This window comes from Vigna unguiculata, chromosome 8 (genome assembly GCF_004118075.2).
Source record: "Vigna unguiculata cultivar IT97K-499-35 chromosome 8, ASM411807v1, whole genome shotgun sequence".
Taxonomy (NCBI): Eukaryota; Viridiplantae; Streptophyta; class Magnoliopsida; order Fabales; family Fabaceae; genus Vigna; species Vigna unguiculata.
In genome coordinates, this window is record NC_040286.1 from 26,299,539 (window position 1) to 26,315,797 (window position 16,259).

General features: G+C 33.0%; 2 protein-coding genes across 3 annotated transcripts; one reads left to right on the forward strand and one right to left on the reverse strand.

Moving 5' to 3' along the window:
- Positions 1–594: 594 nt before the first annotated feature.
- On the forward strand, positions 595–2,941 carry LOC114195464 (esterase AGAP003155-like). Of its 2 annotated transcripts, XM_028085946.1 has the most exons (7): positions 595–937; positions 1,128–1,226; positions 1,488–1,529; positions 1,671–1,800; positions 2,215–2,316; positions 2,656–2,754; positions 2,790–2,941. In XM_028085946.1, exons 1-6 carry the CDS (start codon positions 722–724, stop codon positions 2,718–2,720), a joined length of 654 nt encoding a protein of 217 aa, XP_027941747.1. In that variant the 5' UTR covers positions 595–721; the 3' UTR covers positions 2,721–2,754; positions 2,790–2,941. The 2 variants fall into 2 exon arrangements, with proteins under 2 accessions (XP_027941747.1, XP_027941746.1); XM_028085945.1 differs by having other exon boundaries at positions 2,656–2,927.
- Positions 2,942–11,287: 8,346 nt separating this feature from the next.
- LOC114195238 (mitochondrial succinate-fumarate transporter 1) lies at positions 11,288–15,813 on the reverse strand. The gene is made up of 2 exons (XM_028085636.1): positions 15,105–15,813; positions 11,288–12,054 (listed from the first exon to the last, which is right to left on the reverse strand). Exons 1-2 carry the CDS (start codon positions 15,513–15,515, stop codon positions 11,521–11,523), a joined length of 945 nt encoding a protein of 314 aa, XP_027941437.1. The 5' UTR covers positions 15,516–15,813; the 3' UTR covers positions 11,288–11,520.
- Positions 15,814–16,259: the final 446 nt, after the last annotated feature.

Here is a 16,259-nt window from a genome sequence, read left to right on the forward strand (position 1 = left end):
TCAATTGAGTGAAATAAAAATGAAGGACCTACTTGAGATTTTTCTACAAAAATAAATGAGGACCTCTGGAATGATTCCACCTTTAATAATACAAACATTAAACCTCGATCCTATCTTTACATAAGTTTTTCAATAAATGAACAAAAATGAGGAGAAAGAACATTTAATTTTTTTAGATTATATTAAACTACATTCGTGTCATCATTAATTTTACACTAGACATTAATTTTTTTTACATCTTTTAATAACACTCATTTCTTTTATATTTTAGTAAAGTGATTAATAATTCCTGATTTTATGTATACAAAATATCTTTTCTATTACATATCCTTTGAAATTTTAATCTTAAGCTTTTAATATGTATGAGTGTCAATAAAATTAATTTGAAATACACAAAACTAAAAAAAGAAAAAAAAAACTTATTTTGCACCTTGGTGCTATCTAGTATCTACCTGGAAGAACATTCTTAGTAATAGCCAAACAGTGGAGGAGGTCCACACGACGTTGAATTCAATTGAAGAAACACGCAAAAAAGGAAAAAAGTAAAAAATAAAAACAGAGTCTCTGACTCCTATAAATAGGTGTCTCCGCCACCACAAAGTACAACAACATATACATTCGAACATATTCATTCTCCTGCGCCCAACCAACCCTTCAAATTAACTCCGTTCAATCCTTGAATTCCGTTATTCCGTTAGGGTTGGTGAACAGAAAAAAAAAAATGGGAAGCGATGGCGTGAGAAAACCAAGATTTTTGTGCCTTCATGGGTTTCGAACAAGCGGAGAAATACTGAAAACGCAGTTACATAAGTGGCCACAATCCGTTCTTGACAACCTTGATCTTGTTTTTGTGGATGCTCCTTTTCCTTGCGAAGGAAAATCCGATGTCGAAGGCATTTTCGATCCTCCTTACTACGAGTGGTTCCAGTTCAACAAGGTTCCCTTTCCTCCATTCAATTTTTCTTTCAACTTATTTTCTCTACTAATTTGGTATTCTTTTTCCAAGGGGCTTTGAGATTTGTAATGAAAACTAGCGAGTTTTGAGTTTTGATATGCAATTTCAATTCTGAAAGAGAATTAATATCATAGATTTGTTAGCAACCATCTAAACTTCTATGGCGAAACAGGAATTTACAGAGTACACAAACTTTGATGAGTGCCTTAAGTACATTGAGGACTGCATGATCAAGCACGGACCTATTGATGGACTTCTAGGTTTCTCACAGGTAATCTTCTGATCATTTTTATTCCTTTAATTTGGGGAAATAAGTTAAAACATGAAGTGAATCTGAATCTACCCAGTAATTAGTTGTAGCTTGTGTTGTATTTCTCTGGAATTTGTGGATACATCAATACATGAGACTTTTTTGTTCTCAAAATAAAAAAATTGAATGATTAATGCATAGTTAGTGCGTCTTTATATGGTTTGAGAATTTATGATGGTGAAGGATTTGAATATGACTCGGTGTTTGATTTTGACCAAACAGGGAGCGATATTATCAGCTGCGCTGCCGGGTCTTCAGGAGAAGGTACCTTTAAAACTGTTCCTCACTGATGCAATGAAAACAAAATATATTTAATGAATTGTATAGAAGCAGTAGAAGATACCTTTATGTTTCTTTAATATTTCATAAAAGTTTGAAGAAGATATTAAATTTATTTGTGTGCAGGGTGTGGCACTGACGAAGGTTCCGAAGGTGAAATTCATTGTTATTATAGGAGGGGCAAAGTTTAGGTCACCTTTTGTGGTGGACAAAGCATATTCTCCTCCCATTAGCTGTCCCTCTCTTCATTTTCTAGGTACCCACGTTGCCACCTTTTTTATTTTTGGCATTGTTTTTTGGAAAAGAATATTCTGGCTAGCCCTCTTTCTTGACTCAACATTTATCATCCATTCAATTTCATTAAATTAATAAACTATATGTCATTCAAGGTTCACAATTTAAACATGGTTGATTGTGTGTGCAAATATTGGGTTGCTTTCTAGCCTTTGACTTTGGCGTCAATTATGTGCTTTCAATCATTCCATGTCCTCCATTGAATGTAAAACTAAATTTTCGAAAACAACAAATATCAGAAGGAGGATTTATCAGAGCTATTATAAAACTTATGCAGATGAAAATTACTTACTGTAGTCCGAATCATTGCAAAAGGAAAGGTTTTATAATTCATTTTTGTTAGGAATTTTCTAAAACTTTTCGATGCTTACTGCAGGTGAAATAGATTTTTTGAAAAAATATGGAATGGAACTATTAGAATCCTGTGTTGAACCCGTGGTGATTCACCACCCAAAAGGACACACAATACCAAGATTAGGTATGATCATCGATATATTTATCTCTTTTATCTATTTCTATTCATGCTTGTGCTCAGATAGGTTCTTAGTTAGGTAATAGTGTGGTTTAAGTTGTATATTTTTTAAAACGTGGTGGATTAGGTTCGTAGTAAGATCAAGATAAAATATAAGATTAAGGATGAAGCTCATGACATTTCAGAAATACAAAGATTAAAATCATTATTTTAATATACAAGGATTAAAGTTATTATTGGCCAGATTTTGGAGAAACTAAAGTATATTTCATATTTTATTCATTTGCTCACAAAAAGTGTTGTGTATGAGTTATTGATATAAATAGTTTTCTATTTCTTTCTCAGATGATAAGAGCATGACGACCGTGATGGATTTCATCGAAAGGATTAAGAAAGAAGTCTCAATATAAGACATGAGTTTAGACAACGAGCCATTGCTTCAAAATGATTTTGAAAATAAATTTTCATTTTAACATCAAGTAATAATAGCTAGCATTAGTACTCGCACTCTTATTCAATTTTGTTACTGGTTTATAAAGGGTCATATTTCAGGCTCTAAGCCAATTGTCATACCTTCACTCTGATCTTCCCATATCTTCGATATTTTGGTTTATGTAGTTGGTATTTATTATTCTTGGTTGCTAAAATAAAAAAAAATTATCATAAAATTTATTATTTTTTTCCTATAAGTTGATATATGTTATTATTTTTCTTTGTTTACCATCGATATAGTTAAAGGTTGTGGTCCGGATAGTTAAAAGTGTAATGATAATTAAAAATGCTGAATCAAATAAAGTATAATTAATTTAAGAAAAAAAACCATAAAAAGTATGTAATGTTTTAATTAGCCATATTTGATAAAAAACATAACCACATATAAATAAGATCTAATTCAAGTTAAATTTTCAATATATATTTAATTTTTTATAAACTATGTAGATCTATATAATACAAACATTATATATTTAAGTAACAACTACTCTCTTCTAAAAAAAATCATGGTAAGCTTGTTTAATTAAAATTATATATATCAACCCAACATGACCTAATAATACATAACTCAAAATTAATAGCCCAACAATTCAATCCAACTTGGCTAAAGCAATTTACCAAACAACCCAAGGCTCAAACCTTATAGCTCTTACAACTTAAGATATTTGATTATACTTTGGAAAAATGTGTATTGAGTAGACTCAGAGATTTTGCACCTGTCATATCATCTTACATCCCCAAGGAGCTCGCTCTCACAAAGAAATAAGCCATGACCAATGTCTCGAGAAGTATGCCAGGGTAAATTCCTTACATCTATATCATTTGATCTTATTTCATATCGAAGCACTAGTTTGAAGGAACATCCTTCGACTCTCACGACTAGATATCTTTCTCTATGTGAGTTGGATACTAGTAGAGTTAAGATAATCTCATCAAATCACAATTCAATATACTCTAAACTCAAACTCAATATAGCACTCCTCCCTAGACTCACTATACTCTCATCATCCACACAATTCATGCATCACATTTCCATTCTCAATAACTAATCATATATACATAAATCTAAAATCTAAAACATATTAATTCAAATAAATGCAGATATTTGTGCCTAACATTAACCCATTTTCGTCCAACGAAGGTAACCCAAAGGACCACTAAAACTTAAGTTTAAGCTTGCAGCCAGTGGCGATCAATGCCCAATGCCCTCACATGGCACGCAATGAAATACACTTAACACCCAATGCCCTAAGCCTAGGAGCTCCGTAAAATTTAATTCTAGATGGGACCCAACATCATGCATCCAACACCCAGCGCTATCATGGAGTGCCCAACGTCCTAAACCCCTAGAGCTTTTTGTGATAATGGTGTAACATCCCGTCTGGATATTACAAATTTAAATAATATAACAAAGAAATAGTAAATAAACTTCATTTATTGAAATATCATTTCCCAAAAACGTGGGAAATTTAAAACTTTATTACACTAATAAAACCAACTCAAATCCAATTCTTATAAAATTCAATACATTATCAAAAATCAGTCTCATTATAAAGCCAAGTTCTATATTTCTAATGATTACAATAAAATCCTTAAAACTCATCAAATGATAAAACATTGCCACACAGTTTCCCAACTAGCCCACGTTCCGGCTTTACGCTCCACCAGAACCACCTGCAACATCATCTGCTCTCGTGTACTGCGTACACGATCATCGCCAAACACACACATATATGGTGAGCTTAAAATGAATATAAATATACACAATTTATATAACAAAACACACACATCAAGGAACTCCATCCTTTGGTTTCATCCCACATCGCCGCCAACATGTAATTCATGTTTTACGTCTTTGGTTGATAATCTCAAGATATCGTTGCTGCCAACCTATAACAATCGCTATACCGAGCCACAACTCAAAGAATGCTCATGTTTACCCTCCATGTCGAGCCACAACTCCAGGAATATGTTCTAAGTCACAACTCCAAAAACACTCCAACAACTGACCTTTGAGATATCGCCCAAAGCCTTGTAGATCACGCCCTTCCCAGGCACAACCAAAATCGTTGCCAATGTATTATCGCTTGGCGCTACTCCTGAACCGCCAGGCGAAATGCAGCTCCAGACCGCCTGGCAGACATTGCAACCCGCCAGGCACCAGGCGCCTTACTTCTCTCTGCCAGCACTCACCGCCTAGTGGAGCCTCCCCTGCTGCCAGGCGTCAAGCGGTTCCGATGGCCACTGCCTCTATTCTCTGCCACTATCGTCTAGCGGCTCGCCACGCGTCGCCAGGCGCCATACCAGTAGCGCAATGCTACTGGTTTTTGACACTTTTGCACATGTTCTAATGAACCTCCAACATACCCAAACATACAACACCCCATAGCTTGGAACAATTACAATTATCATTCATAAACACATGTCTAGATTGTAATTTATCACACATAAACATTCATGAATACACTAGTTGAACTCAACCCATCTTTAAAACCTTGCCAAACCATATTCCTCATACTTTTACCAGTGAAACATGCTAATCTAAATGGCATAGTTAGGACTCAAACGCAAATCCTCTGAGATAAGTAAGTACCCTCAACCATTTGAGCTAGTACTAATCTATATCATAACGATCCTCATTAAATGCCATAAAGGCTCCACTACCCGTATTTATTAAATAATTATTTATTTACTTATTTAAATTTCACGGGTCTTATAAATGGTCCCTAGCGGTCCCTAACTAGCACTTTACACCATAGACCACTAGAGCTCTCTAACTTCAAGTTTTTCACTTAGTGCCTAACAGTTTTATGGTACCACCCAACACCATATCAATGATCAAATCCTTACTAACTATAACAGGTTACCCAATTTGCTTATCTAGGATATTTTTTCACTTCCTTAGTTCAACATACCATAGTTTAATTCAAAATATACCTTATACAAAACAAATTAGACAATCTTGCTTTAGCAAATAAGTTAAACAAATACCAATCTTAATTCAATAAGAACAAACAATAACATCAATTCAATTAAACATACCAAAATACACATAAAAAATTACCAACAATAGACTTATATAATTAAACTAGCTTCCCTTGTCCGGATAGACATGTAAAATAAATTTATAGTTTTCATATGATCATATTCATTATAGAAAACTATTTTAGGATCTTTAAGATGTAAGATTTTCACACAATAAAGCATAATAGAGCACTAACCTTAATTCATAAGAGATCCTATGAGAATGCGTTGTTTAATTTGTTTGTTCTCTAACAATCGTTTCTCAATCTATCTCTTTACTTTTCTTTCTCCTCTCACACGTTCTTGATGGCTTATTGTGAAATAACCTTATGGCCAAAGATAGAAGCTTAAACCTCTTTTTATAAACCAACGTCCATCAAGTTGATTTTTAGTTTATCTTTATTTTATTTTATTATCACTTCCCATAATAATCAATACGTCCTTATATTTTATTAAATAAAAATTGGACCATCATAATATTTCAAATGAGTCACATAATAAAATTAATTTGTCAATTAATTCTAACATTCTCTCACTTGACTCATATGATGTCATAACATTATGTGATTTAATACATAAACATATTGTGCATTAAAGAACCTTACATAAATTGATTCCATCATTATTCATAATTAAAGTTACAAAAATAGTAAGAGTCATGACGGTCACTCATCATTTAGTTGACATGGTCCCTTCCATGTACTACTACATTATCCATTTCTCTTTAATATGACTTCACAACAAGAAGTCTATAACAAGTTCAAACATAACGTCATTTTTCAATAACAATAATTTGCATGCATAAACATAAGAAGAAAGTAGAAATTTCATAAACTTAAACATTAAAGAGCTTAGAGTGTCACATAAACATTAATAACATTAACATTTAACATTCACTAGTAAACATAATGTCCATATTGTTTACATGGCCAACATGTAATTTGGGTTGTAACCCTTTTGTCAAAAGGTCAACAATCATAAGATTTGTGCTAATATGTTCTATCGACACTCTACGTTTCTAAACTTCTTCTTTAATGACAAAGTATTTCAACTCTATATGCTTAACACAATTGGAACACTTCTCGTTCTTAGAAAAAAAGATTGTTGCAGAATTATAACAATAAGTTTTCAGCGGCTTGGAAATACTGTTGACTACTCCAAGTCTTGAAATAAAGTTCCACAACCAATTAGCCTGCACTATGGCCTTAAAGCATGCCACAAATTCAGCTTCCATGGTGGATGCAACAATAACAGACTACTTCGCACTTTTCCATCCTCTAGCTAAAAAATACACACAACCAAATGTAGATTTTCTTGTATCGGTACAAGCGACAAAGTCTGAATCTGTATAACCTATCACCTGAAGGTGATAAGATTTTCTTTAAGTAAGCATGTGAATCTTTGTTCCTTGTAGAAATCTTAAAACTTTCTTTGTAGTTTTCCAATGCTCCAGCCTTGGACTACTTTGGTATCTACCAAGCATACCAACTGCAAAGCTAATATCTGGCCTCGTACATGTTTGAGCATACACTAAACTCCCAACAACAAATGCATAAGGGATATCTTCCATTTGTTTCCATTCCAAATCATTCTTTGGACATTGCATGAGACTAAACTTATCTCCTTTCTATATTGGAACAGGAGATGCTGAACATTTATCCATTCTGAATCTCTCTAAAACTTTATTAATATATGCTTTCTAAGACAAACCTAATAGCCCTTGTGATCTATCACGAAATATTTTTATTCCTATCACATAGTATGCCCTACCCATATCTTTCATTTCAAAGTTATTAGAGAGATATCTCTTAGTCTCACTTAATAGACCAAAATCATCAGTCACAAGCAAGATATCATCAACGTACATAATCATAAATATAAACTTACTCCCACTGACATTCAGATATATACATCGATCAATAGTGTTTTCCTTAAATCAAAAGCACACAAAAGTATCATTGAACTTAAGATACCATTGTCGACAAACTTGCTTAAGTCCATATATTGATCTCTTAAGTTCATACACCATGTGTTCCTTTCCTTCTTTAGTGAACCCCACTAGTTGGTCCAAATAAACATCCTTTTCTAAATCCCTATTCAAAAAGATAGTTTTAACATCCATTTGGTGCAACTAAAGTTCATAATGAGCTACTAATGTCATGATAATTCTAAAAGAATCTTTTTAGAAAAAAGATGAAAATGTTTCCTATAGTCAATGTCATCTTTCTGAGTAAAACCTTTGGAAATAAGTCAAACCTTGTAATCATTGATGGCTACGAAGGGGTTGAGGCAGGCGTGGGGTGGCTACGATGGAGTCTCCATCGTCGACACCATTAATAGTTAGGCGTCGCCATAATATGGTGCTTCACGTGTATGAGGATGAGAACAATATGAGTAAGGATGGCAATGGGGCGGGGCGGGGACGAGTTTCGCTATCCCATACCCATTCCTGCAAAAAAAATTCATCCACATCCCTATACCCAAACCCAACGGGTATCAAACTTTTGTCACATCCCCATCCCCACCGGGTAACGGGTATAATCTCGTATCCATACCCGTACCCGTGTTCTAATTACTTAAATATTAATTTTTATAAAAGAAAAAAATTACAACAAAGAAAACATAATATTATCAAATATTTAATATTAGGAGGATGATTGTTTCTTCCATATCAAATACTTTGAAATAAATTATAATTATTTACATTTTAGATTAGAATATCAAATAAAATTTCATGAGAACCAAAACATTTATTAAATTTGCAAACTACAAACATTAATGAAACTTATTAGTTGATAAAATTAAAAAATATTAAAAAATATATATAAAAGGAAAACAAATATTAAAATTAAAATATATTTTAAATGTTTGTTTACTTCAATTGTTTTAAATTCTAATGAATCTCTTTTTTATACACTAATAAAAGTTATAATACATCACTTGATCAAAATGACACAAAGAAGAAATAATAAACATAATAATAAAATTTTGACATAGATTTTGTATCTTTTGAACTCCAATATATGTTGGATTGTGACAAAAAAATGTTCATAGAAATTACATTAAATTTTTATATTGTAAGAAAAAAAATTATTTATACAATTAAAGTGAAAAAATTATAATATTATTAATAATGAGTTAGAAAATAAAAAATAATTAGATAGAATATATCGAAATATTATTCTATATGATGAAAATAAACAATAAATAAAAATATTAAAAAATTAACAAATGTGTGTCTTATAAATAATTTGAGAGACTATTGAAAGAAATAGCTCAAAGGAAATCAAATGTATAATTAACGGTATGATAAAATGAAAAACCTCAGAGATCTAAGAAAACTTTTCAAATATCAACATATATACTCAATGGTTGAAAAATAACGAAAATTATTTTAACGAAACCAAAAAGTTCTTCAAATTAAACAAAAATTAATAATAATAAGTAAAGAATTTTTTTTATATTACCTTAAATTGAGAGTATAAACATTCTCATGTAAAAAGGAAAATATATAATAAATAAAAATATTAAAAATAATAGAAATATTCAAATGTGAGACATAAATTTTTTTTAATTAACATACATCATTTTAACATAATTACATAAAGGTTATGATAAGATGAAAAATATATTGAAGATGCGAATGAGTTTCATGAAAAACCAAATAATTAGAAGAAATAAAAAATAGAAAGTATATATATATATATATATATATATATATATATATATATATATATATATATATATATATATATATATGGTTACTTAATTAATTGTGAATATTATAATAATTTAAATGGGGACGAAGATATGGTGGGGACGGGTATTATGGTGGGGATATGTACATTCTCATACCCATCCCCATACCCAATTGAAAAAGTCGGGGATTCTCCATACTCATACCTATACCCAGTCAATGCGGGGATTCCCCATCCAAACGGGGATGGGTTCGGACAATACCCACGGGGACGGGTTTATTTGCCATTTCTAAATATGAGAGCCTTTGGTTTTTCCCTTTTTTGTGTAAGTGGCATTCGGTGTGGAAGGAGAAAGAAGAGAGGTGCAACATAATGTAATTAAAGATTTTACGGGACTAAAATGGGGATATTGAAAATTATATGAATGTGGGAAGAAAAAATAGGTGCAAGAAGAAAGAGTTGAAGACAAAAGACTAAATGTGTGCTCAAAAGATCAAAGATACATACCCATATCCAATCTCCTCTCTATGGCACGATGGATCTGGAATGCATGCACGGTGGATCTCGGTGGCTCAAGGGCAAAATCGAAGACACTCTTTCTGACGAGGGTTTAGAGGCAAAAAGGGATGGCCAATAAGCTGATTGCGGTGGTGGCTGCAACATAGACTCTATCATTGACATTGTTGATGGTTAAGCGTCACCATATTCTAGTACTTCACATGCATGAGGAGGAGAAGAAGATGACAGTCTCTGGTTTGCCCTTCTCTATGTGAGTGGCGTTCGGTGCATAAGGAGAAAGAAGAAAATTGCAACATAATTTTATTAAAGATTTTGCGAGACTAAAATGGAGATATTGAAAATTATAGGAGTGTATGAAAAAAGAGTTGGAGACAAAAGACTAAATGTGTGTCCAAAAGATCAAATATGTACCTATTATGCTAGTGAAGAGTTGTGGAGAGCAAAAAATTAGGAAAGGTAGAAGAGAGAAGACAAACAAGAAAATTAAAACAGTTAATTTATAAATAAAAATTACAACATTTTAAAACTAACGTGACTACTTTTACCATTTAACTTTTTTTAACTACTTTAACATATAATTTTATCAAACCCATGATATGCTAACTTAATAACTTTAGCTACCCACATCCATCTAGCATCCGATTTTATCAAACACATGCATTTTGTTGGAAAAAGCACCATTCTAGTCTAAGTTTTTAGAAAAAATACCAAAAACGGTAAATTTGAAAAAAAAATATGGATATGGATAAGTTGTCATCATGACACAATTTCATTTTGAAAAAATTGTGTCAAGGTGACACAATTTTACTGCACAACATTTTTAAGCTAAAATCATACTAAAGTAACAACTTTAGTTCACTGCATTTTAAATTAAAATTGTGCTAGAATGACATGACTTTAATTTAGTTTTAAGAGAAGTTGTATGAAAATGATATAATTTCAACTCAAAATGTCCTAAACTAAAGTTGTGTAATGTTAACACAACTTCAACTTTAAAAATGTTTTTAATTAAAGTTGCGCCACTTTGGTACAATTTCTTCACAATGATATCGTGTCTCTTGGCACGACTTACCCACTTTAGTAATTTTTTTTTTCAAATCTGCCCATTGTAGTATTTTTCCTAAAAAATTGCACTAAAATGGTGCAAATCCATTTTGTTCCTATTCATATTTCGTATATTTGCTTCCCAGAAAATAACACTTGGAATTTTCTTAGAACGCCTAACATAATAAAAACACCATCCATGAGTTTGCTGACATGTTGTTCTCCGATATTGAAAAGACTCAGAATAGTTCTTTACTGATCAAGACAGATGCAATAATGTACTGTGAAATATTAAATGCAAGTGTGGACACCGATGATGGCCCACTCAACAAATTCAAAGGAATAAAATCAAATGGAGGTTTAAAAGAAGATTTTTGTAGCGTTGCAATGGAGCTAATGTCTGGAGCAAGAAAAAATAATGCAATGGAAAAAGTTAGATTGATGCATGAAGATATCTCCTCTCATACAAACCAATTATTTGATCAGCCACAGCCCACATAATGGCCTGTCCAGGTGGGATCCTCATGAGTCGAGGCAGCAGACCTTTCCATAAGGCAAGAAGTCCTTCTTCGGCATATATTGTTCTAATGGCATGCACCATACCCTTGTATTTCAGTTCACCCCCTTCTCTGCTCTGAGCCATCAACCTTGTTTTCACCACATCAAATGGACCAGTACAGATAGGACCTGCTGTGCCTGCAAGGAATCCAGAAATCATAGATTGCCATGGTTGGAGGACTTTCCCATCCCCTTCATGCTTCTTCCACAAAAGCACATCAAAAGCATTTTTGGCAGTAAACATGGCAGATTGATTTGTCCCATTACGCATCACAGTAGGAGCAACACCTGCCCAAAGACCCCGAAATCCTTCTTCTCTGATAATCATTCCAGCACAGTGAACAGGGCCTTTGTATTTCAAAAGCTCTGGGCTTAGACCTTTCTGCTGCTGCAATCTTATCTTCACAACCTGCAATGAGACATGATACAAACATGAACCTCTCCATGACAAAACCAAACTATTTGCAGATGTTTGCTATTATAGGTACGTTATATGCTGAAAAGTCATACTATTAGGCTAATACTTAACAAAAAAGAATCATCCACTGTTGCAATCAATTTAGGAAACTAGAAAGTAAGCAGCCTCTGAACTAGATAAACATAAAGATAAATTTGGCAGTAAAAATATAATCTGACAAGACTAGTTTAAGTAATTAGAATATTTTATTTTATTTAATTTTTATGCATAAAGGTTTTGAGAGGGGTTGCCTTAATGCAAGGTCAGGTTATGTTATTAAAATGATGCTTACGAATGAATGATCTGCCAACGAGAGTTCACTAACTGTAATCAAATCCAAGACCTTGTCCTCAGTGCTATTGATCTTACCAATTGAATCAACTCTTGTAAGGTGAGGATTGCTTACTGAACTGTGATCTTTTCCTACCAGTTTAAATTTCATTAATTGAAAACTTACCATGCACTAGAAAAATCTAACATAATTAACTTAGTTTCCTTCTAGTTCTGACCCCATTCAAGGGAAATTTTTCTTTCTGATCTGGTATACATAAACAAAAGTGACCATTTTTTCATTTGATTGACCAATAAAATGCTTCATAACTCAAAAGTCTGTTAACTACATAGGTAAATGATAGGAATCCACAAACCAGAAAATCTTATATGTTCATACTCATTAATGTTTTCATGATCTTGCTGTAATAAAGAAATGTTAGCTGTCTAAATTTTTATACGATTCTATCTCTCCTAGTGTGTGGCAGAGATATGATCGAGTTTCAATCCTAAAAAAGGTAAGGACTGTTACCCCATCTGTATTTTGGCACTGTCTTGAATCAGTGTGGGACTTGGGTTTCCCGATACAACCCGTACTATTGGACTTTGTACATCGATAAAAGAGCAGGTAAACTTGGTTTAGGTTTAACTCAATCCTAAAATATGGAAACTTCTTGTAAGGTCAGCGTTCTCCTCTTATAAACTGTACTTTGATGCTATCTCTAGTTGAGTGAGACTTGGTTTTTTCCCCATAACCTATTTTGGTGAGATCCAGAGTAAATTAAGTGAGGAAGAAGAACAAGATTATAACTCAGTTAACATGATGAAATGGCACAATAGAGTACGGACTTTTCTTACGCTTTTGGCAACAGTATGAAACACATTTTCCTCTCAATCGAGAAGATCCAGACACAGACAACAACAACACATGTGGAACAACTTGGGATGTTAAATATTTTAGTACAGATTATTTGGCTAGTCTGTGCCGATTAACTGTGACCATTCTTCCCCAAACACCTTGACACTTGAACAAGACAAGATCAGCAAATGCTTGCTACAAAACAAAGGTCGTTTTGACTTTCAGGATGCATACAATACCACAACAGAGAATCTTGTTGAACTGCAGTAAGCAAGATCACCGAGCCTTTTAATGCTTGATTGGAAGCAGAAGAATTGGAGCGGTAGATGGGGAAGGATTGAATCAAACTCAAATGGGTGAAGGAAAAAACAGAAGCTTGAAAATCAAGCAAGAAAAGAGCAAAAAAATGAAATAAAATAAAATAAAGTTAGTGCCACACGTATTAAAATCAAGAACATTGTAATAATCACATGATAAAAACAAATGGCAGAGTAAAGTTGGTTCCACAACATTAGGCAATCTGCTCCCCCGTTAAAGGTGGAGAAATCATCAAGCCTTATGTCTTTATCGAGAGATGCTCTTTTTAAAGACCCAAGTACAATGACTAAACTCTAACTAACCTAACAGAAAGCACAACTGTCAGATAGGGACAGCTAACTAACTACAGATAAATGAGAGATTGATAGGAGCAGCAGGCACGATGAGAAACCACAGGAGAGTCCGGTAGCAGCAGCATGAGAGAGGCCAACAAATGGTGAATGAGAGGCCCAAGAGATCCAACATAAGCAGTAGGCTCGTTTTGTTTATCATAAATGAAATAATAATTAATGACTCAGATGATTCTAGACGAGCTTTATTATGATGCTGTTAGAAGGGAGGATCTTTGGTATCACGGGATTTGTTAAAAAGTGTTCATCTTTTATATAACCTATTATGCAGTGAGAATTCAATCCAATTTCCTTTCTTCTATTCCTTGCTTTGGAGGTCTTCTCTACCCTCCAAATCAGATAATATTATCATTCCTATCAGAGATCTCACCTAGGTGTATTACGGTATGCTTTTAACACTTGCCAGTGTAGCAACTATGTATAAGTTGTTTCTACAATCAAAGAGGAAATGGGATTAAACTGTTTTTATACAAGTTATTAGTTGTTTCATAAGATATCTTCAAAAAGTTTATTGAAATAAACTGAAAAGTTATGAACATATCATGTGCTATTTTTATAAACTAACTCAAACACTCAACACAGGGAATATGTCATGTTATAAAATAAGTCCAAATAAGTTGTAATAAACTCTTCCAAATGCACCATCATGATTAGGTGCTCGTGCTTTCAGTTCTATATAATAAGCAATGACAAATGATTGAATATCAAATTGAATAAAATAAAGAATAAATCAGCATAAAATTAAAAACTTCGAATGATCAGAATGCTTACCTAACAGGAATAACATTGAGTCAACAAATTCAGCAACATAGATTTCAATCAAACCATTAATAATTAAGCATACCTTACCACTATAAATATAAGAGATAAAAGAAATAAATATTATAAATTTATATAATCAGTACAACTAGTAAGGAAAAATCCAAACCAAGAATTTCCAGTGAACTAATAAGCAGACAAGTTTAGATTGATGGCCAACGTTGATGACATAAATTGTTAATTTTAAATTCAACAACAAAGCATTATTCCTTATTGAATGCAAAGAATGACACCAAATTACTTCGGAAGAAAACAGGGTCATGGCATGCATTTTTCCTCATTTTTTACCCTTGACTATTAAGTTTAGCTCAAATGTAATATACTAACAGTTTACAGGAACTCGAGTAATTACTGATTGCATATTAAACAAAATAAAAGGCTCTGACCTCAAATGGTGTGACAATAATAATAGCCTCAAGCACTCCAGCACCAAAACCAGAAAGGAACCGCCCATAACCACTGAGCTTACCAGTCTCGGGGTCCTTAAACGCGGATTGAAGAACGGCATTTGAACCCATTCGAAGTGCATACTTCAAGGTCAAATGTGTAGCAAAAGGTGTCAATCCTTTCCACAGAGCCCGCACACCTTCTGTTTGTGAAATTGTGGTACCACAGTGCAATATTCCCTTGTAATTCCCAGACCTATCAAGCTGCAATCTGGTCTTAATCACATCAATGGGTTGCAGGCAAGAAGCCTCCACAATCCCTCCAAGTGAACCAGATATAGCCTTCATGTAGGGTGGGATTGATTTCTTCTGATGCAAGTTGCTATTATTTTGGGCGTCATCTTTTTTCATGATTGACGGAGATTTAACTACAACCTTCAGCGAGCTCTATTTTGCATCACCAGAATCCAAAACCACACTGGATTTGTTTGTTTCTAGGTCACGATTTATGCACCCAGAACAATTTCTTGGTTCAATGGTTGTTTCGTAAAAGTTTCTGTGTGTTTTCCGTGTTGAAGTTGCGTTCTCCCATGACTCCCTTATGTGTTATTGATTCTCCTACACACCTTGCCATCTCGCTGCTCCTATTTCATTTCCCTTGACCAATCTTAAGGCCGGCACAACTTACAATGTAGAGTCTTATTAGGGATTTAGCTTCTTTTTTACTCTCTTTTAATGTGCCAATTTATTCCTCCACCTCCTTAATTTTAACCTTCATCTCAAAACATTTTAAATTTCAAATGTCTCTTAGTTTAGCCTTTTTATTTTTAATTTTAGATTATTTAATTTGGAGATGCTTCTAAACATCTAAAATATAAATTTTTATTTTGAATATAATACAATATAAAATATATTTTTCAATAAATATTCAGAGTATTGAAAATGAAAACAATTACAAAAATCAATCAATTGGTGTTTTGGGTCTCTGTTGGACTTTGGGCCTCTGTTTAGGTCCAACAACTTTTCTTTTTTATGTAAAGTATAATATATAATATATCATATAATTAACTAAAATTATGTTAAAAGGTTAATAATATTAGAAAAACATAAAAAAAGTTTTAATACATATATAATATTGAACTAATAATAATATTA

Excerpts from the sequence above, each read along its gene's own strand:
- LOC114195464 (XM_028085946.1), top strand. The coding sequence starts at position 722 with ATGGGAAGCGATGGCGTGAGAAAACCAAGATTTTTGTGCCTTCATGGG. Across the intron at positions 1,801-2,214 it reads TCCCTCTCTTCATTTTCTAG|GTGAAATAGATTTTTTGAAA; the intron begins GTACCCACGTTG and ends TGCTTACTGCAG. Across the intron at positions 2,317-2,655 it reads ACACACAATACCAAGATTAG|ATGATAAGAGCATGACGACC; the intron begins GTATGATCATCG and ends TTTCTTTCTCAG.
- LOC114195238 (XM_028085636.1), bottom strand. The coding sequence starts at position 15,515 with ATGAAAAAAGATGACGCCCAAAATAATAGCAACTTGCATCAGAAGAAA. Across the intron at positions 12,055-15,104 it reads TTATTGTCACACCATTTGAG|GTTGTGAAGATAAGATTGCA; the intron begins GTCAGAGCCTTT and ends GTCTCATTGCAG.